Source organism: Drosophila virilis, unplaced genomic scaffold (genome assembly GCF_030788295.1).
Source record: "Drosophila virilis strain 15010-1051.87 unplaced genomic scaffold, Dvir_AGI_RSII-ME tig00001822, whole genome shotgun sequence".
Lineage (NCBI taxonomy): Eukaryota > Metazoa > Arthropoda > Insecta > Diptera > Drosophilidae > Drosophila > Drosophila virilis.
Window position 1 is genome coordinate 460,146 of NW_027212860.1, and position 24,642 is coordinate 484,787.

At 36.1% G+C, this 24,642-nt stretch overlaps 1 protein-coding gene and 1 long non-coding RNA gene across 4 annotated transcripts in view; one reads left to right on the top strand and one right to left on the bottom strand.

Annotated features, from left to right (window-relative positions):
* Nucleotides 1–9,683, top strand: part of LOC138911646 (uncharacterized) — a 33,180-nt gene extending 23,497 nt beyond the window's left edge. Inside the window, exons 2-3 of the long non-coding RNA XR_011417336.1 lie at nucleotides 7,438–7,697; nucleotides 7,772–9,683. This is a non-coding gene — a long non-coding RNA (uncharacterized lncRNA). The remainder of the gene's footprint in view (nucleotides 1–7,437; nucleotides 7,698–7,771) is intronic.
* Kap3 (kinesin associated protein 3) overlaps nucleotides 1–24,308 on the bottom strand; it is a 72,589-nt gene extending 48,281 nt beyond the window's left edge. For all 3 annotated transcript variants that reach the window (XM_032433426.2, XM_015168263.3, XM_015168262.3), the window contains exons 1-6: nucleotides 23,979–24,308; nucleotides 11,787–11,904; nucleotides 11,262–11,418; nucleotides 10,902–11,195; nucleotides 10,246–10,382; nucleotides 10,005–10,190 (exon numbers count right to left, since the gene is read on the bottom strand). In XM_032433426.2, the coding sequence (XP_032289317.1) occupies nucleotides 10,005–10,190; nucleotides 10,246–10,382; nucleotides 10,902–11,195; nucleotides 11,262–11,418; nucleotides 11,787–11,904; nucleotides 23,979–24,013 (927 nt within the window). In that variant the 5' untranslated portion in view covers nucleotides 24,014–24,308. The remainder of the gene's footprint in view (nucleotides 1–10,004; nucleotides 10,191–10,245; nucleotides 10,383–10,901; nucleotides 11,196–11,261; nucleotides 11,419–11,786; nucleotides 11,905–23,978) is intronic.
* Nucleotides 24,309–24,642: the final 334 nt, after the last annotated feature.

The window sequence follows — 24,642 nt, forward strand, 5'->3', positions numbered from 1 at the left end:
AGCTCTTATAGGTTCTGAGATCCGTGCGTTCATACATACGGACAGACGGACATGGCTAGATCGACTCGGCTATTGGTGCTGATCAAGAATATATATACTTTATGGGGTCGGAGATGCTTCCTTTTGCCTGTTACATACATTTGGATTTTGCACAAATACAATATACCCGTATACCACTTTTTAATGTGTTCAGGGTATAAAAACGGTTCAGCAAGACTGTGTTGATTATAGAGTTTAATAAAAATACAGTAGCTGATAAGTATCCATTACCGTTGATATCAGATCAAATAGTTAGACTCAGGGGAGCTAAATATTTCACTTCTCTGGACATGGCTAGCGGGTATTACCACTATGCACCCTGAATCAATTCAATATACTGCATTTGTTACTCCTGATGGTTAGTACGAATTTCTTTTGATGCCCTTTGGATTAAAGAACGCACCCTCCGTGTTTCAAAGAGCTGTATTGAAAGTACTTGACAGTCTTGCTCATTCGTTTGTAATCGTTTATATGGACGATATATTAATTGTTTCAGAAACGAAGGAAGAAGCGTATAAGCGGTTGCAACTTGTATGAGACGTTCTAGTGAAGGTTTCTCATTTAAAACTTCGAAGTGCTTTTTCTTGAGATCTACCTTGGCTATGAGATAAAAGCGGGGGAGAGGAGATACGTCCAAATTTAAGCAAAATAAAATCGCTAGTGGCGTTGCCTCCACCGAAGTCAGTTGCTACTCTAAGACAGTTCATTGGGTTAGTGTCATATTTTCGTCAATTCATTCATTTTCTCACATCTGAAAAGAATAGTTTTGATTGGCAGCCACAGCATGAAGAAATTCGCAGTAAAATCAGCAGTGTATTAACAAACAAGCCCGTTTTAATAATTTTTGAACCCCAGTTTCCGATAGAACTGCATACCGACGCCAGCTCTATCGGGTATGGTGCTATCCTTTTGCACCGCATAAACACTAAGCCTCATGTGGTTAAATACTATAGTAGAGCAACTAGCTCCTGTGAGTCCAGGTACACATCCTATGAATTGGAAACGCTGGCTGTCGTATCTGCATGGGAGAAAATTTGTGATTTTTACTGACTGTAATTCAATCAAGTCTTCTCGAAATAAAGTCAAATGGCACCTAAGGTTTATCGTTGGTGGGAGTTTTTACAAACATTTGAATTCGAAATTGAATACAGAGAAGGTAAACGCATAGCACACGTGGACTTTTTATCTAGGAATCCGGTGTGTCAAAAGAATAAAACAGAAGAGAAGCGAATTGATCTAACAGAAATATCGGAAAACTGGATACTGGTGGAACAACAAAAGGATCCAGAAGTACCAGAAGTCTTAACTAAGTTGAATAATGACGATTTACCATTGGCATTAATTGCCACTTAGGAAATTAGATCAAATGTTTTGTATAAAAAGATTCAGAGGAACTCAAGAACTCGTTGTTTACCGGTAGTTCCTCGTGCATTCCGCTGGTCAGTTATAGATCAGGTACATGAGTCTATACTGCATCTACGTTGGAAGAAAACGCTAGACGAGGTGTACGATCATTACAGGTTTTCTGGTATGACAAAATATGTTCGAGATTTTTGGAGAACTGCATTACATGCAGAGTTTCTAAGGGTACGTCAGGAAAACCTCAAATTGAATTACATCCAATTCCAAAAAATAGCATTCCTTGGCATACCGTTCACATAGATATATCGGGAAAAACTTAGCGGAAAAAGTGATCGTAAAGAATACATCATTGTACAAATCAACGCTTTTACTAAATACGTTTACCTGTTTCACAACTTTTTTTTGGGTGCCAATACTTGTATAAACGTAATGAAATCTGCATTTTGTGTACTGAGATTGGCTCCGCAGAAAATACCCGAAGGTCATATTTAGTTATGACCCCATTATAATTATAATGTTCTCCTCGCGGTGTTCCCTGCGTACTTTGTTCTTTATAATTCGAACAACAAAATTAATAAAATAAAAAAAAAATTAATTAAATGTAACTTTGAAAAAACAATAATTTAATTAATAATTTCAAATATAATAAATTACATACATTTTTGCATCGACTTAAAAATACAAATTTTTTTGTACGGAGCCAACCTCAGTACACAAAATGCATTCATATATCAACAGAAATTTTGGGTAGGTCGTGATCTGCGCTAAAAAACTAAGAAAATTATTTCTTTGCCAGCCAGAGACTTTGCCAGAGCAGTGGATAACTACACATTCAAATATGCTGTTATGTATGTATATTCACACGCATACAAACATAATTGCTTGCACGGCCCTCATAGAGCCGAAGCTGAGAGCAAATTCTATTTTTAGCTTTTTCGTTCTCTCGGCTGTGAGAGCGCAATGCTATTGATTTCGTTTTCGTTCTCAATTTTCAAAAAATCAAGCTGCATAGTAGCATTTTGTTGTATGGCGTTACTCATCTTAGTGTTTATATTGTCTTTGCACTGAACCGTCTTCTTCCAACATCAAATGCATATATATATTCTATTTTAGAAGCTATATGTCAAGTTTGGTGATTCTACCTCTTATTATTTACCAAAATTGTCCAAATAACAGGATATCGATATCGATAATCGTCGATTGCTAAGAAACGGAGTAAGTTATCGATTATGGGAAACAAACTCGATCTGCGCAGGCACTAGGAGCACCTACATCTAAAATTTCAAGTCTCTAGCTCTTATAGGTTCTGAGATCCGTGCGTTCATACATACGGACAGACGGACATGGCTAGATCGACTCGGCTATTGGTGCTGATCAAGAATATATATACTTTATGGGGTCGGAGATGCTTCCTTTTGCCTGTTACATACATTTGGATTTTGCACAAATACAATATACCCGTATACCACTTTTTAATGTGTTCAGGGTATAAAAACGGTTCAGCAAGACTGTGTTGATTATAGAGTTTAATAAAAATACAGTAGCTGATAAGTATCCATTACCGTTGATATCAGATCAAATAGTTAGACTCAGGGGAGCTAAATATTTCACTTCTCTGGACATGGCTAGCGGGTATTACCACTATGCAATATACTGCATTTGTTACTCCTGATGGTTAGTACGAATTTCTTTTGACGCCCTTTGGATTAAAGAACGCACCCTCCGTGTTTCAAAGAGCTGTATTGAAAGTACTTGACAGTCTTGCTCATTTGTTTGTAATCGTTTATATGGACGATATATTAATTGTTTCAGAAACGAAGGAAGAAGCGTATAAGCGGTTGCAACTCGTATGAGACGTTCTAGTGAAGGTTTCTCATTTAAAATTTCGAAGTGCTTTTTCTTGAGATCTACATTTCGCTACCGTGGCTATGAGATAAAAGCGGGGGAGAGGAGATACGTCCAAATTTAAGCAAAATAAAATCGCTAGTGGCGTTGCCTCCACCGAAGTCAGTTGCTACTCTAAGACAGTTCATTGCGTTAGTGTCATATTTTCGTCAATTCATTCATTTTCTCACATCTGAAAAGAATAGTTTTTATTGGCAGCCACAGCATGAAGAAATTCGCAGTAAAATCAGCAGTGTATTAACAAACAAGCCCGTTTTAATAATTTTTGAACCCCAGTTTCCGATAGAACTGCATACCGACGCCAGCTCTATCGGGTCCATACCCGATAGCACCATTGCTATCCTTTACTTTACTATAGTAGAGCAACTAGCTCCTGTGAGTCCAGGTACACATCCTATGAATTGGAAACGCTGGCTGTCGTATCTGCATGGGAGAAAATTTGTGATTTTTACTGACTTTAATTCAATCAAGTCTTCTCGAAATAAAGTCAAATGGCACCTAAGCTTTATCGTTGGTGGGAGTTTTTACAAACATTTGAATTCGAAATTGAATACAGAGAAGGTAAACGCATAGCACACGTGGACTTTTTATCTAGGAATCCGGTGTGTCAAAAGAATAAAACAGAAGAGAAGCGAATTGATCTAACAGAAATATCGGAAAACTGGATACTGGTGGAACAACAAAAGGATCCAGAAGTACCAGAAATCTTAACTAAGTTGAATAATGACGATTTACCATTGGCATTAATTGCCACTTAGGAAATTAGATCAAATGATTTGTATAAAAAGATTCAGAGGAACTCAAGAACTAGTTGTTTACCGGTAGTTCCTCGTGCATTCCGCTGGTCAGTTATAGATCAGGTACATGAGTCTATCATGCATCTACGTTGGGAGAAAACGCTAGACAAGGTGTACGATCATTACAGGTTTTCTGGTATGACAAAATATGTTTGAGATTTTTGGAGAACTGCATTACATGCAGAGTTTCTAAGGGTACGTCAGGAAAACCTCAAATTGAATTACACCTAATTCCAAAAAATAGCATTCCTTGGCATACCGTTCACATAGATATATCGGGAAAACTTAGCGGAAAAACTGATCGTAAAGAATACATCATTGTACAAATCAACGCTTTTACTAAATACGTTTACCTGTTTCACAACTTTTTTTTGGGTGCCAATACTTGTATAAACGCAATGAAATCTTCGGTTGCCATTTTTGGCGTGCGAACACGTTTAATTGCTGATCAGGGGCGCAGCTTCACGGCCGCAAAGTTTATGCAATTTTGTTTTAACCAAAAGATGCAATTACATCTAATTGGAACAGGTGCAAGTCAAGCCAACGGTTAAGTTGAAAAGGTTATGAGTACACTAAAGAATTTGTTGACGGCTGTTGAGAAAAGTGCTAGATCGCGGCAAGATGCACTGAGGGATGTACAGTTAGCCCTTAACTGTACAGTTAATCGTAGCACTAAGTGTAGTCCTCTAGAACTTTTGATTGGTAAAGTTGTGCGTCCACTGGGGACGATTCCTATTAGTGATATCGAAACTGAAATTGACAAGATTAAATTAAGGGAGTTGGCCGCTAAGAACATGGAAGAGGTCGCTACATATGTGAAGACAAAATTTGACAAAAATATGGCTAAGGTAATTAGGTTCGGTGTGGGTGACTTTATGTTACTTAAAAACAGTGAGAGCCAACAAACGAAATTAGATGCAAAGTTCAGAGGCGAGGTAATGGACGGAGCCCGATACGTTTTAAAGTCTACACAGAACAATAGACGTAACAATTATCCACAGGAAAGTTTTCGGAAGTTACCAGATGATCAAATTCCAGAAGAGCTTTTGATGTTAATTATAAAGAACAAAGTCTGTTGGAAAAGTCTGTTGATACAGAAGAGTATTCGTGAAGTCATGTGATTGATGATGGGCGAGGGTTGCTTTAAAAATGTGTTTGATGAATTCGTGAGGCCAAGTGTTGGGCGATGGACGAACAATGTGGTTGATGAATTCGTGAAGCCAAGTGTTGGGCGATGGACGAGTAATGTGGTTGATGAATTCGTGAAGTTAATGTGTTTGGCGATGGATTTAAAAGTTGGCCAATAAAAGCTTAGTTATGTATTTTGGATTACGAATTGATGATTTGAACTGATTAATGTATAATTTGAAAATGTTTAAATGATCTCTTGCTTGGAAATGTAAATGAAAGAAATGGTTTATAAGAGAATATAACCTAAGATATGTTAAAATAACCCTCAACATGTTAAAAATAGAAGTTAAGTTATGTTACGGAATATTATATGAGTTTCAGATTATTTGGTTAAGTTTTTCTGAAGTATTCAATGAAATTATTAAGATGGAATCAAACTGAGTTGTTAATGGTAGACACGAGGACGTGTATATATCAGGATCAGGAGGAGGTACTGTAGCATCTCGATAGGCATGAGACTGTAAGGTGTGACCATAGGTTGTGCTGGTAGATACTAGTTCCGGTAGAATGGGGACTCAGTTTGCGAACTGAGGCTGTGTGTGGATTCGTAGGCGTTTCTAGATCTGGTCTTTCTCTTGTGGCTGTCCTGTGTTTCCGGCGTGGCATGAGGTGGTCACTTGTGTGTATTCAAGAGACAATAATGAGCAACAAAGCAACGAAGACTCGCTGCATCCGCCAAGACTGAGTACGGAACACCAGAATCCGAACGACCAAGCGTCGAATAATGATGACCTGCAAGGAGATGACTTTAATTCTCCGACAAGTCAATAAAACTATTAAAATTATAAATATTAAATCGATCCTTTTTTGTGTTTGGCATATTCGAATATTTTAATGATATTAATTTTTGCACAAAATGCAGCCATCACAAAATCATTTAAATGATCAGTCACTTGACCTACATATTTATGTTTACCCTTTCGCCCCAACGGGCCGCTGCAGATAATAAGGGGTCAAAATGCATTCCAATCCTAACTCGAAATCATTAAATAATCTTCTCATTCATACACATTTGTGTGTATGTGTGGAGGTCGAATTTTTCAGAAACTTTCAAACTGGTCAAGATTTGTATCGGACAGGCAGGCAAACACCCCTTTCATTATTTCATACTAATCATCCCTTCAAAAGGGCAGAAATGAATCCGAAATTTGAGAAAAATTTAATTTGTGTGCATTGTTAATTGTGCGGACACACAAGATTTCAACGATCCTGGCATAATAACAGAGCTTTGAGAGAACTGAGAGTAAGCTAAAACAGTTTCCTGTAATGGGAGCGAAATAAAAAAACTGATGCCGCTCTATTACATAAATCATATGTATTTCTTACTCTCTTTCTCCTGAGCAAGTGAGCGAGTCCCACACACGAAAAAATAAAAGGCGACTTTGAACCAGAAATAAAAAAATCCATGGCCACATGTGTTTTTTCTTCAACGGTAGTTGATGATTGGTTAAACGTTTGATGGTGATATTTGCCAAACACAAATCTTCGAAGACAAGGACTCTCAAATTAAATTGTCTTCATGCTTAATGTGTCCAACAGCCAGGCATTAAAAAAAAATACCTCTGTACCGAGGAGAATGTCAATCCTTCCAGACTGGTAAAAATTTTCTTCCGCAAGTGCCGCATTCGCGAGCAACCTTCAATCCGACGTGCCGATTTTGAGTTACTTTTAACGGTGAAAAAGGAGATTTATTTTCGGTAGATGTACAGCTGTTGATTTTATTCGTTTTATACCCAATGCCACCAGTTTCGAACTGATGCTTGTGATATTGCTTTGGGAATAAGAGTCAAGCAGTGCTCTTTCTCGCAGAAGTCCACCGGACAATTTACTCATGCGATTGCGTTGTTATGGATAATGGCTATGTAGACGATGGTGATGCAGTCGTTTGAGACGTTTGGCTAACGTGCAGCAGCGTGTGATGGTGATGTTTGCAATAACAACGATTTTTAGAGGGACACTGAACCAGTGTTCAGTGTCCTGATTATAGGCAATTACTGCACAGTCCAGATTCCGCACTTTAGTTTGGGCTCATGTCTCGAAACTGCGAACATTATACAATTTTGTGATTGGAGCTGGAAGTTACATTGCTTGTTGGATAATTAATACCAACCTATATCAACTTTTTGTCTTTTTTCCGAACCAGCCATTTGATACGATAGGAAGCTGATTGCAACTATAACATTGACGTTCCAAAATGGTTGTGCTTTGAGCCCCGTTTGGCAATGTACGCTTCCTGGTCACATTATACGATAATAATGTATATCAGCATGACTTGACCTAAACCTGATCCTGTACACAACGAAGAAAGATATGAGTACAAAGTTGACGCAGACAACGCAGCTGATTTTCGTCCGGTTTTTCTACTGGCTGTATATTGAAAACGATTTCATTGTAGCTAAAAGTGTAAGTATTTTCATAACGTTCTTAAACAAGTAAGTCTTGATTCATTTGGAATGCCTATACCGCCTCTTACGCAGAGCCCTTCCAACAATTCCATAGATGGTTAAACCTTTTAATGTTTGAAAGAGAGTACTCAAGACTGCGTATCTGGTGAAGATAATCGATGGCGGCGAAGAGCGAATTGGAGGAGATTTGGCGAATCAGGTGCTATACAGTCCATCATACATTTGAGATTGAATGAATAATTTTATACTCACAAGGGTAAGGTGAAAGACATCTCTACAGGTCCATTGTCCCCTAAATCTAATGCTCCCGACCGTTATAAGACCAACTTTGAGTTTACAATGTCACGCTCACTGAAGGGGTGAGGGACAGTTCTAATGCTCTAATGTTAACAGTACGACCTTGACTTGTCACTTTCTTGTCTCACAGATGTGAGTTTTTCTACCAACGGAATGGAAATTCACAGTGAGCAGAGGAAGCGAATTAACGACAATGAAGCAAGTGCAGCGAAAATAACGGAATGCAAATTATAACGGGTCCAGAGTACCACAAGAGTACCAGGTGGCCAAATATTGCTGTCGATGCTGTATTTTGCGAAGAGTTAGACGAAACATTCGTTACTTGTCCGCAACGAAATTATGTTCTGTAAAGATAGGCTCAAATCCCGCAATACAAACTATATAGGACAGTAGCACAAAACGTTCTCTTAAAACTTCACCCCTCAAGTCTCACACACTCACGAATGAAAAACCGATTGAATTAAACAATCCATTTAAACTTAAAATAATGTACAAATGTGATATATGACCAAATAACCCTTTTTACCAATTTCTCACGGAAAATCCATATTAATGGGGGTATAAGAATAATAAATATGTTTTGTGTTGATTATTTTGTCAACTTACAATGTCATACGCGTTTTTTGGTAGGGGCTAATTCGACTAACCGTCGCCAAATTGACCACCAAAAGACGAAAAGCAGAATACTGTTGGTTTTTAATTAAAATTTTATATTGTATAGTTCACTCCGAAATTTGTTTTTCCTGTATGATTGAGGAGATGCCATTGTTTATAAATATTATTTAGTTTCTTAGCTAGCCCTTAACTGGCTGGTTTATTGTAGAGCAAAAGGGACAATTTGGCTGTTGAATGACTGAAGACCACTCGATGTGAAAAAACAATTTCGTTTGTAATATATTGGTAATAGATAGCGTGGGAAAGCTGATGAATAGAATACCATGAACAGACATATGGTGGTGATTACACATTTTTTAAATTGGCGCAAATATTTGTATATTATAAATTTGACCCAGGCAGGCAATGAATGGTAATTTCTTTCTTTATATTAGATATAATACACTGAAATTTTGTTGTTGTATATAACTATATTAAATGAAAAATTAATATGGTTGCAACGGAGGTTCAGAAACACAAAGGGCTTTTTAAAAAAAAAGCTACTATTTTACTTTAGTTTTTTTTTGGTAGTTGCGAGTTCGAGTCCGGCAAAGGCAATAAAAATTAGATTGCATTTTTTGCTAAGCTAAGGCATTTGGTGTTAGTAGAATGTCTAGAGTAGGCCCTTCTCTTTATGAATTTTACACAGAAAAAATATTTTTAGATTTACATTGGGTTGCATTGGGTTGCTAGTCCAAAAAAAGAAAATTCGTAAAAATCTTCAGAGCCTGTTGCAAGATGAGAGTGCTGTTCAAGCTGCTTCACGAAAATGAAATTCAGGTAAAGCATAGCAATAGAAGAATTTTGTATAATTATAAGTATGTAGGGTTTGCTGTATTTCGGATAAAAGTAAATTTTTTTAATCGGCGGTGCTGTTTACACATTAAAAATTATGAATTTTATGTGCTTCTTGTCCTTATTTGTGTGCATGTTCTTATTGTCACGATAAAATCTGATTCGTTTATTATATTTAAGTACTGTCTATTTTTGTTTATGGATAATATTGGCTATTGAAGGATAATATAAATATGTTTATTTGCATACTAAATAAAAATTTGGTTAAATGTTTATTTATACTTGAAATAAAAATAAATAATAAAATAATATATTATTGGTAGAAGTTCAATTTAATAATAATAAATGACCATGTAACGAAATCCATAGTTGGTATTAAACAAAAAATGTTTATAGTTTCCTTATTATAAAATTTTAATCAATTGATTATTAAATTTGTTGTGTGTTTAATTAAAGATTAATTGTGATTTGTTAAAAAAGGTATGTGTTGTTAAGAAACGAAGCATGGTATTTAAATGAGTAACTATCGACCTTCAGTAAGTGTAATGATCTTATTCACCTCTTTTGGTCTCTCTTCCTTCATAATGTCCAGGGAGTTCTCGGTACCACGATTATGGCTATCCTGGCCGGTCTTGGCCGACTGCGGGGTCGATCCGTTAGGGTGCTTGCGGACATCCAGTTCGTTACGCATAGTTTCGTAGCGACGCAATTCGAAGTCGATGATATCCATGCACAGTGACCCTATCTGTTGCGTAATGAGCTTAAAGATTATAATAAAAATTTTACTTGTTGTAACTTACCTTGTACTGTACAATTAGTGGATGAAACTTGGTGTAGGTAGAAAAACAAAAGAATATATAAATAATGTTTGTGGATAAGTCCAAGCTTTTCCGCCAATCTTCGCGCAGCACTCGGGATAACGCACTGAGGCAGGCCTCTACAAAAACAGAGGTAAGTCAACATGCGTACAAAAAAAATCAAGTAAGAAGTTTTAGTCGGGAGCTCCCAACTAGGGAATACCCTAAACCCTCTTATTTCAACACCATATGCAGTTGTTGCATTGATGTTTTCGCTAGCTGCCCATCCAATTGCGCAGTTACATATAAATTTTTTATCGATTGCTTGGAAACCGAGAAAGTTCGATTTTCGGAAACAAAGTCGATCTGCGCAGGAACTAGGAGGACCTACATCGAAAATTTAGGTCTCTAGCTCTTATAGGTTCTGAGATCCTTACGTTCATACATACGGTCAGACGGACAGATGGAAAAACGGACGGACAGGCGGACGGACATGGCTAGATCGACTCGACTATTGATAATGATCAAGAATATACATGCTTTATGGGGTCGGAGATGCTTCCTTTTGCCTGTTACATACATTTGAATTTTGCACAAATACAATATACTCTTACCCATTTTTAATGGGTTCAGATTATAAATAGAATTTAACAAGTTACCACTTTTTTCTAACTCTTCAAGATTATCGGGATTCCGAGCCATCTGAAGTATCATGGCAGATCCGCGTACTCGCTCACTCAACTCTTCGTATAGTAGATCGACGTACTCCTCGATGTTGGTAATGGTCACATTCGCCGTTGATATAGCTGACGTTGTGGCCCCATTAGACGCCGATCCCATAGTTATACCAGATATGGCCCCTACACTGTTATAAGAGCGCGCCGAAGAGCGAGTATAAGATGTGTGCAATGCCGCCGATTTACGATTGTTTGCTTGTGGATTTTCAGCAATATCTGTGTTTTGATAAATAATAAATAGGTTATATCCGCTATAAAGTTATTGGCAAAGCTGGTCCTCACCATTGTATTTACGGTTCTTAAGGTAGAATATGATTTGTTCCACTTCGTTTAGCTGCGACTTGTGTATAAGCTCACATTTTTCCACCACTTCGCGAGCAAGAGCAGCGGGATCTGTTTTGCTATTAAGCGAACGCAGGCGTATTGTTTTCTGACAATTCTTCAATGTGTAATCATGCACAAAATATATGAGATAAGTAACAATTAATAATAAATATAGCTATATATTTTGCATTAACATCGTCACCTGCTTTAGTTAAAATTATTGTTTTTATTAAAAATTTTTTTTTGTAACATAATTATTTATTTATTTATTTATTTAAAATCTGCCCCTTATTGGGAAATAACATAATGTATTCTCCGGACGTAAGCAGTTATATAAACAAAAATATACATAAATCATGGTCAACTTTAAAAATGAATTTTGGTTTTTATTTAATTCTGTAAAGAACTGATAACGAACAATCTAGGAAACACTAATAAAAGTAAAGTAATAGAATAATAGAAACTCGGTCTTGTATTTCAAACCTTTTTCTCCTCAATCATGGGGTTGTTGGGTTTTCCAAAAACGGTGGCCTCCAGTTGATAGTTGACTATTAGTGCCATGTCCGTGGGGTGCGGTTCTATACAGCCGCCTTTCCAGCGTCTGTAACAATAAAATGATAGTATAAATTGACAGGAATACATTTCCATTCATCTTCAAATCTTTATTAAAGTGTTAGCATCAGAAAATAAATGAATAGTTTGAATCGGTAAAGTTTTTCATAAAAACTAAGTGAAAGTGTATATATGTACATAGATCGCGATAATTTGTGATGGTACCCAGTAGTTAGATGGATAGCTTCATTGTCTCGGAAGATAATGAAATTAGCTTTTGCGTTTCAGACAGTACATATAATGTGGTCGGCCAGATCGGACCACTATGTAATATAGCTACCGTAATAATGACCAGCTGAAAAACTATTTTGTATTTAAATAAGTAATTACCAATCTACAAATTAAAATCACAGATTAAACCTAAAATAAATCGCACCAAATGGTAAGAATTTAACACCAAACACGAAAGAGGCTCTTGTCGGGAGTTCCCGACTTAAGGATACCCTGCAAGTCGGAAGTTCTCAACTTGGGGATACACTGAACCCTCTTCTAACAACACCAAATGCAGATCGCTCAATAACTTCACCACCAATTTATTCCCTATGAAAAGATAACCAATTAAAGTAGCAGAAACCAATGCAATACAATACAATGTTGAAAGAATTCAATTAAGACGCGCGCGAGTGTGTGTGTACATCTATATAGAAATTCTTGCGTTTCGCGCTAGCTACTTGCTTACTATATATAGCCACACGTTTTCTATTTAAAACTTCTGTGTTTCTCAATTGATGTATATATAACATTTTCAACAGCTATTATAATTGTACTGCAGAATATTCGCATATTCTCAAAAAGTCAATTGTATTAGAATTGTGGCTTAAATTGGTGGGCAATACAAAATGGTTTATTTAAATGTACTTAGCTTCTAGAATAAAATATATATAATAAAAGTGTATATACATCTAGTATCCATCGCCGCTAACACCACATAGTTATAAATCAAGTAAATAAATCAATTTGTATTCCCCACCGATTTAAGCCATAATTTAAATGCGATTGACTTTTTGAGAATATAGAAACATACTATACCACAATAAAATCAACCTTAGAAAATCTCAATCAAGACATTAAGATCGGTTGAGAAACCCAGAAGTTATTATAAAGAAAATGTGTTATCTGCTAACGTGGTTTGGGCAGTCTTGCAATTGCGATTGTATTGTTTTCTGTGATACAATTGACACTGTGGCTGTTGAGTAGAGAAGGTGGTTAATTTATTTTTGCGAGCTGCATTATTTATTGATAGAAGAGAGTTCAGGGTATCCCCTAACCGGAAACTCCCAACTAGATCCACTTATTTGATAAATAATTCGAAACCTTCAAAAAATGTGTGCCCTTGCCATAATTTTCATAAAACTTTTTCACCAATGCAGAATCAATAGATACACTAATAATTGGATCCTTAACACAGATATCAACAAACTTAGAATAGCTTCGACAAGTCAAGGATCTCATACACTTGGTTTACTGTTAGGTAAGAAATAAGAACATAGTGGGTCTAATAATGCAAAGCTTGATACAGATATCTTGGAAAACAAGCTATTTTTGTCGCTAGAACTTAATTTTCAACCGATCGTTCCTGTGCCAGCTATGTAATATATTCGGTCGGTTCCGACATACGTGCTACCTGCTATGTTTCAAAACGCTAGCTTTAACACTGAGCGGTTATGCCGAATAGCAACAGAAAGAAGGAGAGGACTACATCGACTAGATTTTTGATAATGATAAAAAATATTTACACTTTAAGAGGTCGGAGATGACTTCTATTCGTAACAAATTGCATGACAAAATAATAAGAGCCTCTATAAGAGTATAACAATTGTTTATTAAATATTCAATATGTTATTCAAAAAACTGGAATATCTTTCACAACATTTTGAGCCAGGAAAAGTCAAAAGGAAATTCCGCTAAACCAATAACATCAAATGCATAGATTACATTTGGTTCGCTTCGGATAGGCTATTGCTGCCTAAAATCTATAGATTAACCATTGCAACTTAATTTATGGTCGATCGTTTTTATGGCAGCTATATGATGACATCGTGATAAGATATTAATCAAACCTTTAACAAGTGTAAGGAGCATGGTGAAACTAAAAAAAGTCAAAATTCAAGATATTGTTGAAATATAAGCATTTCGTAAAAGAATCTACTTTTAACATTATGAAACATATATATGTAGTAGCGGGTATAACTCGTTCTGCCCGTTACACGAATAAAATAAATTTCCTTAAGAAGCTTTGAAAATTATTTTGACACTGATCTGACGTTAAACTAACAACTTGTACACAAGCGTTTTCCGCCAATTTACCACTGTTGCATGTAGAATTTCCTTAAAGTAAAGTATTCCTTTTAAGTTCCGAAAATAAATTTGAAGAAATTCGGAAAAAACTTAAAACAAAAAATCGTTGAATTGCACTTTCCAATAAAGATGCTTTGATTTTGGGAAAAATGTGAAACACGTCCCAATGATTTTTCATATAGATCCATGGATATGAATTTGACCGCGAAATATCAGCCATCAAATCCTTGTCCAATTTCCATCAAGGAGGAATGCATTTTTTCAAAGAGTGTAAAAGACCCGTCAAATCAATTTGAACATTTTTAAGCCTTTCTTTTTTCGCGATTCCTGCACACGTGCGGGTGAAATTTCCCAAAAGCTTTCCAGCTTTCTAGCTCCTACGTGTTACTCACCAGTCAGTCAATCAGGATAAACAGTATTTTATTTAGAAACAAACAGACCGACATGGTTATATCGAATAGGCTCTTAATACTGATAAGGAATATATATACTATATTGGGAAGTCTCCAACTTGTTACGCCGATGTGGAGCTCGTTACTACCATTTAGTGACCGAATTACTTCCAGATGCATTATACCTCAAAGCCATACAAAGAACTGCATATTTAAACCATTAAGAGGTCCAAGTCGGGTGGCTCCGGCTAGGGAATACCCTTAGCCCTCTAATTCCAACACCAAATAAATTATAAAAAAAAAAGTTCCCTTGGCAGGGTTCCAAATCGCAACTGACCGCATTACTGGCTGTCGACTGACTCAACAGCCACACCAGGAAAAAATAAATATAAACTACTTTACCCGGTAGGGCTCGAACTCGCCACACAGACCGCACCACTTGCTATGACTCAACTCAGCAGCCACACCAATAACTAAGTACTTTTGAGAATAGAATGAACTAAAATAGCATGCTGTTGGAACGATAGAATGCGAAGCAGACGCGCATGAATGTGGGTGTGTACATGTGTACAGAATTTCTTGAAGTATTCGCTAGCTCTCCCATCCAATTCAGCAGTAACATATAACTTTGGTTTTTTCTTAACCGATCTTCATGAAATTTTCTATAGTATATGTAATTGTACCAAATAATATTTGTGTATTTTCAAAAAGTCAATTGCATTTTAATTGTGGCTTACATTGGTTGGCAATATAAGTTGGATTATTAACTTGATTTATAGCTCTGCGGTGTTAGCGGGTAGGTGGCGATAAGTATAAAATGAAAGATACTTGATATAAATATAACTAGCGGGTATAGCCCGGCCATGCCCGGGGCACTTATGTTATAAAATCTATGTTCTCGAATAGCTTTAAAAATGATTTTGAAACTGAGCGGACAATAAACAAACTACTTATACAAACGTTTTCTGTCATTTTACCACTGTTTCGAGTGGAATTTCCCGCTAAAACACGTATTCCTTATATTCTTATATAGAGCTTTGAATATAAGTTTGATGCAAATCGGAAACAGCTTAAAATTCTCAATATATTACTTTAAAATGCACTTTCCACCGAAGGATCTTAGTTTTTGCAAAAAAAATGTGAAACACGTCTCAAATGATTTTTTATGTAGATCCATGCAAACGAATTTGAGCGCGAAACGTCACCCACCAAATCGTTGACTCTCATTTCCACCAATGAGGAATACAATTTTGGAAAATGAATTTAAACAAAGAACCTTGAAATTGAGTTTGAGGCCAATCGGATGGTAAGCAAAAAAAGTTTAATACAAACGGTTTTCGCGATTTTTCCAAACTTGCGGGTGGAATTTCCCGAAACCCCGTCTTAACGCGCACCGTCATCACATAGGATAGCTAAAGGGAAAATTTAAGCTTCCTAGCTGTTACGGTTTGGGCTGTGCGTTGATCAGTCATTCAGTCAGTCAATCAGGACAAACAGCTTTATATGTTGAGATATTCTAGAAGCAACATATTAAGTTTGGTGATCTTAATCTCTTAATACTTATCAAAATTGCTCAAACAGGATTTCGATATCGATTTTTATCGATTGCTTGAAAACGGAGTAAGTTATTGGTTATCGCAAACAAACTCGATCTGCGCAGACACTAGGAGCACCTACATCCAAAATTTTAAATTCCTAGCTCATATACGTTCTGAGATCGTTGCGTTCATACCGACGGACAGACAGACGGACATGGCTAGATCGACTCGGCTATGATTAAGAATATATATACTTTATGGGGTCGGAGATGCTCCCTTCTGCATGTTACATACATTTCCATTTTGCAGAAATACAGTATACCCTTTTTAACCATTTTAGATGGGTGCAGGGTAATAATTATATATCTCTAAAATTGTGATTCTATTTGTGTGTATGTACATGTAAATAGAAATTCTTTCGCTGTTCACTAGATATCGAATGGCTTTAAAATAATCATATGTTTTCTTTAATGACTTTGGTGTTTATTTATCGATCTTTATGATATTTTATGCAGTAGATTTTATTGGGTTTTAGAATATTTGTATATTCACAAAGAATCCAATTGACTTAATAATCTGTTTACATGATAAGCCGAAATCCACACACGCTCACATTTAACTTTATCCCCGTTACTGCCCAGCCGTCTCCCATTCTACCTCTACTAGGAGAGCGCAGTGGACCGCATTTTGGCGTTGCCACCCCACTGCTTTTTGGTTTACCAATGCACTTAGTACCTCTATATATATGAGCATATATATATATATATATATATATATATATATATATGTATATATATATATATATATATATATATATATATATATATATATATATATATATATATATATATGTATATATATATATATATATATATATATATAATCATACATATTAATAATCATACATATCATATATATTAATCATACCCCCGCTTTGCTTTTCAATAATTCCTTAGAAAACAGATATATATTTTCAGTAAGGGACGATCCTAGCTAATCTCCATCTCCACCCTGTAATTTTGTCTTTTCGTCTTTGAGGTGACACTCTTAAAAAAATATTCGCTGCGCAGCGCAAGCAAGTTTTTTTCTAAATGAGCCCTGCGATATAAATTTCGCCGAAAAGTTTCCAACTTTTGCCTTCGGCCTCCAAAGCTTCGTTCGCTGTATTTTAAGCAATAGTCGCGCCTTAAGAATCTGGCAACATAAGTTATTGACTCATCTCAATTTCCAGCTCGTAATGAGCAGCCTGAAATGTAGAGTCGAGAATACCAGTAAATCCTGCATGAGCCTTTACCTCTTTCACGCTTCTTATAAAAGGCCAGGCACAATGTCCTTTCTGTAACGCATAGAGATGAGGAATGTGTAGTTTGTATATGCCTTAAAGGAACACCCTACATACAAACATAAAGTATGCGGCACATTGTCGCAAACAAAAACAATTATACATTAACCAAACCCAGAGCCAGAGCCAACTAGCCAGTCTTCCGCTTAGATTTTTGAGACATAACAAAAAGAAACAAAAAGTGTATTTGGTAAGATTTGGGTCCTTTAAGCATATAGTCATCAAAGTACACGAAGGCTTTGGATGTCAAAAGTCTGCATAGTTGCTGAACAGCGTTACAGAGCCGAATGACCTGTGACAAAACTTATTCAGTGTACTTCCCGGTACCATGAACGCTGTGTATGCGGGTACGGCCACACTATTTAACTTTCGGTAGTATATATATTTTTTCTAATTCGGCCGACAGAACTCCTGCTTTGCTTTCGATCCCCTCGATCAGCAGGATTTGATGCTGCAACAGATGAGTGTTCCCTAGGCCATCCTTCCCGAACTGAAATTCGCACTTTAGGTCCTTCAACATACTCTTCTCACAGGAGCCATATTTCCGGATCAGTCATAACGTCATTACCATCTAGGTAAAAGATTACTTTTAAGTTTGACATCGCTTTCTAAAATGTCTTCGAACCTCGACCTCACTTGTAGAACCAAGCCCGTCAGGTCAATAGTTTTGGACTTTAGTTGAAAACGAGCTCTTTATTTTTATACCCTAAACCAATTAAAAATGGGTATAAGGGTATATTATATTTGTGCAAAATTCAAATGTTTATAACAGGCAGAAGGAAACATCTCCGACCCCATTAAGTATATATATTCTTGATCAGCATCAACAGCCTCTGTCCGTCCGTCCGTCTGTCCGTATGTATGAACGCAAGGATCTCAGAATCTATAAGAGCTAGAGACTTAATGATGTAGGTGCTCCTAGTGCCTGCGCAAATCGAGTTTGTTTTCGATAATTGATAACTTACTCCGTTTTCAAGCAATCGATAAAAATCGATATCGACACATATGTTTTTCATTTTAAACATATCGCCACCTACCCGCTACCAGCCCTGAGCTATAAATCAAGTTAATAACCCAACTTTTATTGCCAACCAATTTAAGCCACAATTTATATCAATTGACTTTTTCAGAATACACAAATATTCTTTGGTACAATAAGATATACTGTAGAAAATTTAATAAATATCGGTTAAGAAAAAACCAAAGTTAAATGCAACTGCGCAATTGAATGGGGCAGCAGCTTTAAGAATTTTTGTATACATGTGCACACACACATTCATGCGCATCTGCTACGCATTCTTACAGTATGGTAATTGCGACTTTTTCCTGTAATGCTATTTTAGTTCCTTTTTTTATCATGAAATCTTAGTAGCGGCATAGCAAGTTGTGCAATCTGTCGCAAGTTTGAGCACTACCGGAGAAAAAATTTGTTTCCTTATGTGGCTGTTGAGTAGAGTCGACACAGCAAGTACTGCTGTCAGTTGCAAGTTCGACCCCTGCCAAGGGAACTTTTCATTTTATTGTTTTGGTGTTGGAATAAGAGGGTTCAGGGGGTATTCAATAGTCGGGAGCTCCCGACTATAACCCCTGACTTGTTATATCTAATTTTACCGAAAGAACAGAATATCCGAAAACTGGACAACTGGCTGACCTCACCATCAACTACAATCATTTATACCCTGAACCCATTAAAAATGGGTAACAAGAGGTTCTAGTCGGGAGCTCCCGACTAGGGGAGCTATATTAAAAGCTATATGACAAGTTTGGTGACTCTAGCTCTTATTATTTACAAAATTGCCCAAAGAACACGATATCGATATCTATTTTTATCGATTGCCTGGAAACGGAGTAAATTATCGATTTTCGGAAACAAACTCGATCTAGGAGCACCTACATTTGAAATTTCAAGTCTCTAGCTCGTATAGGTTCTGAGATCCTTGCGTTCATACATACGGACAAACGGTCCGACAGACAGACGGACATGGCTAGATCGACTTAGCTATTGATACTGATCAAGAATATATATACTTTATGGGGTCGGAGATGCGTCCTTCTGTCTGTTCCATACATTTGGGCTTTGCACAAATACAATATACTTTTATACCCATTTTTAATGGGTTCAGGGTATAAAAACAACACTGATTCACTTACTTTCGTTCAAATATGATCCCGATTGCGGGATAGGGTTAGGCATTCTTCCCGAGTAAAGCACCTTCACCTCATTTCTCGGGCTTTTGCCAAATTAGCGGGCCGATCTCTTAAGTGTTATGTTCTTTCCCCCTTTAAATAAACGATTAGCCAGTGATACCCCCTTTTAACGTGAGTATTATCATGTATTTCGTATAAATATAACTATAAATATTGTTTCTTCCCTTTTCTTTAACATGCTTAAATGCTTCAATAATTACAAAGAAAAAATATAAGTATATCACCAAAATCCATTGCTTATTACCGCTGAAAATGAAATAACAATATGTTATAATATCTTTAACCATGAGTGGAGCACTGGACGCACATGAATATATGCATAAACAAGTAAGAGGTTCTAGTCGGGAGCTGCCGACTAGAGAATACTATGAACCCTCCTATTCCAACGCCAAAATGCAGTTCGCGCAACGCGCTCGTTTGAAGTAATAATGATAAATTAAAAAAAAAAAGTTTCCCCGGCAGGGTTCGAGCTTTCAACTAACCGTATTACTTGCTTCGACTCTACTCAACAGCCACACATGTAAAAAAGAAGTACTTTCCCCGGTAGGACTCGAACTCGCGACAAACCGCACCATTTGCTATGCCTCTACTTAACAGCCAAGGTGCTCCTAGTCCCTGCGCAGATCGGGTTTGTTTCCGATAATCGATAACTTTCTCCGTTTTAAAGCAATCGATTAAAATCGATATCAATATCCTGTTTTTTTTTGGGAATTTTGGTAAATAATAAGAGAGAGTCACCAAACTTGACATATGGCTTCTAAAATAGAATATATATATGCATTTGATGTTGGAAGAAGAGGGTTCAGGGTATCCCCTAGCCGGAAGCTCCCGACTAGAACCTCTTACTTGTTTTATTATTTATTTTGTATTTGATATAAGCAATCGAATACTGTTTTAGCATTCGAAATTATTTCAAGTTGCAGCATGCAGTAACGTGTCTACCGTGTTTTTACTAACCATGTTTGATTTTTTTTTTTTTTTTTTTAAATAAATGCACTTTAAAGTGAGTATTTTTGCTAATAATTTTTAAATATCAAAACCAACGATTTAGAGATAAGCGGAATATTTTTAGAAAAATTGAGAAAGCCGCTAATAGCGTAACGTATTGCGAAAACAGCAGTTAAGTTCAGAAAACTGTCAGTGATGGTGTCTATTTCGAGCAAGGGAGATTTGACCTACATTGACACTAAGGATGGACATACATTTTACAGTCACATCTCGTCAGCAGCACGCGGAAGTTTAGATTTTATGAGGGCAATAAGCTAATTTTTGAACTTTATCAGCAGCATGACTCAAAGTAAAAAGCTGATACGACGAGGGTGTTTTTTTTTTTAATTTTTTTAAAAAATGTATTTCGTTTATTTCAAAATCTGGTATCCTGTTACTCTAGCAACTTTTATCAGAGTGACAATGGCGAGGGTGTGTGTCTGCTGTACAACTGTGGAAATGTATTGGACACTCCACCGCAAAGTCCTGATATGAACCCAGAAACATTCATACAAAAACTAGTTGAATCAATGAAACTGCGAACACAGGCTGTATGTGACGCTAATGGCAGCCGCACAAAATATTCAATTAAATACTTTACTTTTTTATATTTTACTTCGTATTACAGCTTCGAGTAAAAACACTTGACTGCATAAAATTTTAATGTTTTTAGTTTTTTTACATCTATAAAATGTTTAGTTGCTTTTTATTTTATTTTATTTTTATGCCGTTAAGTTCAAAGAAAAAAGAAAGAATCAAAATAAATTAGGAATAAAAGAAAATACTCCCTTTTAAGTATATTTATTTTTAAATAAACAGAAAGAATAAGGTTATTTAGTTCGATTAAAAACGCTTTGTTAACAAACTGTATTTCCTTCAACCTCGTATCACCTCAACCATCCGGAATCCACATTATTAACTTATTTGTTTTGTGTTTTGTATGGCAATATCATATGAAAGAACTAGTGAAAAAATCGATGACAGCTGTCAGTGCGCAATTAACAAAGCGAGTTCAATATATTTCATTTTTATCGTATAATTTAGAAGAATTAAACTAAAAAACAAGTAAGCGATTCTAGTCGAGAGCTTCCGACTAGGGGATACCCTGAACCCTCTTCTCCTAACATCAAATGCATATATATATTCTATTTTAGAAGTTTGGTGACTCTAGCTCTTATTATTTACCAAAATTGCCCCAAAAAACAGGATATCGATTTTTATCGATTGCTTGGAAACGGAGTAAATTATCGATTTTCGGAAACAAGCTCGATCTGCGCAGGCACTAGGAGCACCTACATTTAAAATTCCAAGTCTCTAGCTCATAGGTTCTGAGATCCTTGCGTTCATACATACGGACAGACGGACGGACAGACATACATGGCTAGATCGACTCGGCTATTGGTGCTGATCAAGAATCTATATACTTTATGGGGTCGGAGATGCTTCCTTCTGCCTGTTACATACAGTATGTCAATAAAGTGTTTTTACTAACAAAAAAAAACTAATTTTTTGGGTTTAGTTGAAAATAAATGTACCTAAAAGTGAGAATTTTTTTTCAATTATAATTTATTTCGATTCTATATTTCTCCTAGAACTTAATGGCAAAAAGAATTGTTAAATAACATTACCCAAACATTTTATAAAATTAAAAAACTAAAAACATTCAAATTTTATGCTGTCAATAAAGTGTTTTTACACGAAACTTTATTACTAAATAACAATGTTAAAAAAACAGGAATATTTTTTTTTAATACTTTGTGTGGCTGCCATTAGCGTCACATACAGCCTGCAATCGCCGTTTCATTGAAACAATAAGGTTTTGTATGTATGTTTCTGGAATCTTCTGCCATTCTTCCAGTACAGCAGCTTTTAAATCAGTTTTTGATTTTGGACTCCGCTTTGCGACTTTTTTTTTCAAATATGACCACACATTTTCTATTGGATTCATATCTGGACTTTGTGGTGGAGTGTCTAACACCTTTCCACAGTTGTACAACAGCCAAACTCTTACCATATGAGCTTTATGCTTCGGGTCATTGTCCTGGTAAAATTTAAAAATTGGCTTATTGTCCTCATAGAATCCAAATTTCTGTGCACTACTGACGAGATGTGTCTGTAAAATGCTCAGATATTGTCTAGCATCCATGGTATTCTCAATGAAGGTCAAATCTCCTACACCCTTGCTCGAAATACACCCCCACACCATCACTGATAGTTTTCCGAATTTAACGGTTGGAATAATATTGCGGTTTTCCAACGCTGTTAGTGGCTTTCTCCAGACTCTGGATGGCCCATCGTTGTAGAATAGCATCATCTTGCTTTCGTCACAGAATATGACGTTACTCCAAAAATCGTTCGAACTATTTACATGGACTTGAGCGAACGATAGCCGCTTCAAAATATTCGCCGCCGATAGTAGAGGTTTTTTCCTGGCAACTCGTGATGTGTAGTCATTGGAATTCAGTAATTTTCGGACAGTTTCATGTAACACATCAACACCACTTTCTTCCTTGAACTCCTGAGCAATATCCCTAAGCGAAATTTGTGGATTTTTCTCAATTTTTCTCAGAATTTTTCGCTTATCTCTGTCAGAAATTTTGCAGGGTCGACCACATACTGGCTTTGCCTCTAGCCTATCTTCCTTATTGGCTCTGTTTAATATGTTGTATATCGTTGCTTTTGATAAATTAAACATATCAGCCAGTTCCGAGACTTGACGTCCCATCTGATGGTTATAATACACCAGCTGAGCGACTTCAAAAGTTGTTCTTTTTCCTGGCATTTTATTTTTCATAAAATTAAAGCAAAACGTTATAAATTGCAATAGAAAATGACAAGAAAAGTCGAAGACACAAGAGAAGCCAAAACGCATGGGCCCAAATCTAACGGGATCACCCAAAAGAGAACGGCAAAACAATTTACCGTAGCTGTAAAAACACTTTATTGACAGCATAAAATGTGAATGTTTTTAGTTTTTTAATTTTATAAAATGTTTGGGTAATGTTATTTAACAATTCTTTTTGCCATTAAGTTCTAGGAGAAATATAGAATCGAAATAAATTATAATTGAAAAAAAATTCTCACTTTTAGGTACATTTATTTTCAACTAAACCCAAAAAATTAGTTTTTTTTTGTTAGTAAAAACACTTTATTGACATACTGTACATTTGGATTTTGCACAAATACATACCCATTTTTAATAGGTTCAGGGTATAATTAGTTTTAAATTGACACATACATATTTGAAAATAAATATAATCACAGTGTTCTGCATCGTATGCTGGAACGTCACACTTACTTTTTAATAAACTTTGCATCATCGCTTGTTTGCATCGCTTTCAAGAAACTTTGAAATATTTATTGAAGAAATCTAAAATTGTTTATTTGTTGCAACTTCTACGGCGCCCTTGCTGGTTCGTGGTACTTTATGTCTGTTTTGAATAATGTGGTTAGACGGCTTACTCCGGAGACTGTTTCCTTTTGAAAACCACTGGTAATCGTTATTTAATAATAACGATAATGAATAACATATAGAAGCAGTACAAGTCCAAGTTATTCGGGAAACTAGTCGAAAATTAAATTCCACGTATCCTGTCAATACGAACATCGACAAAGATGTTAGTGATGAACGATATTTACTGAATATTCAAAAGTAACTAGTTACTGTTTTTGGCAATAACAAAGTCATTTTTCACTGAGTACATTTACGGGGAACGAATGAAATTTATGGTAGATGTGAAATTGCTGTTCCCATTGGCCACATTGAACATCCAACATCGTTACAAATGGCAGACATTCAAAAAGTTGTGAAAACTGTGTTGACGGTGCAGATATTGGTAATGAGCACCAATGTTTATTGGAAAAACTGGTGAATGTTGAATTGTTTACTTCAAGTCTCAATTTTGACATGCCAAGAAGTGTTTGGATGCTTGTAAGTGCTAATAATTAAATGTTACAAGCCA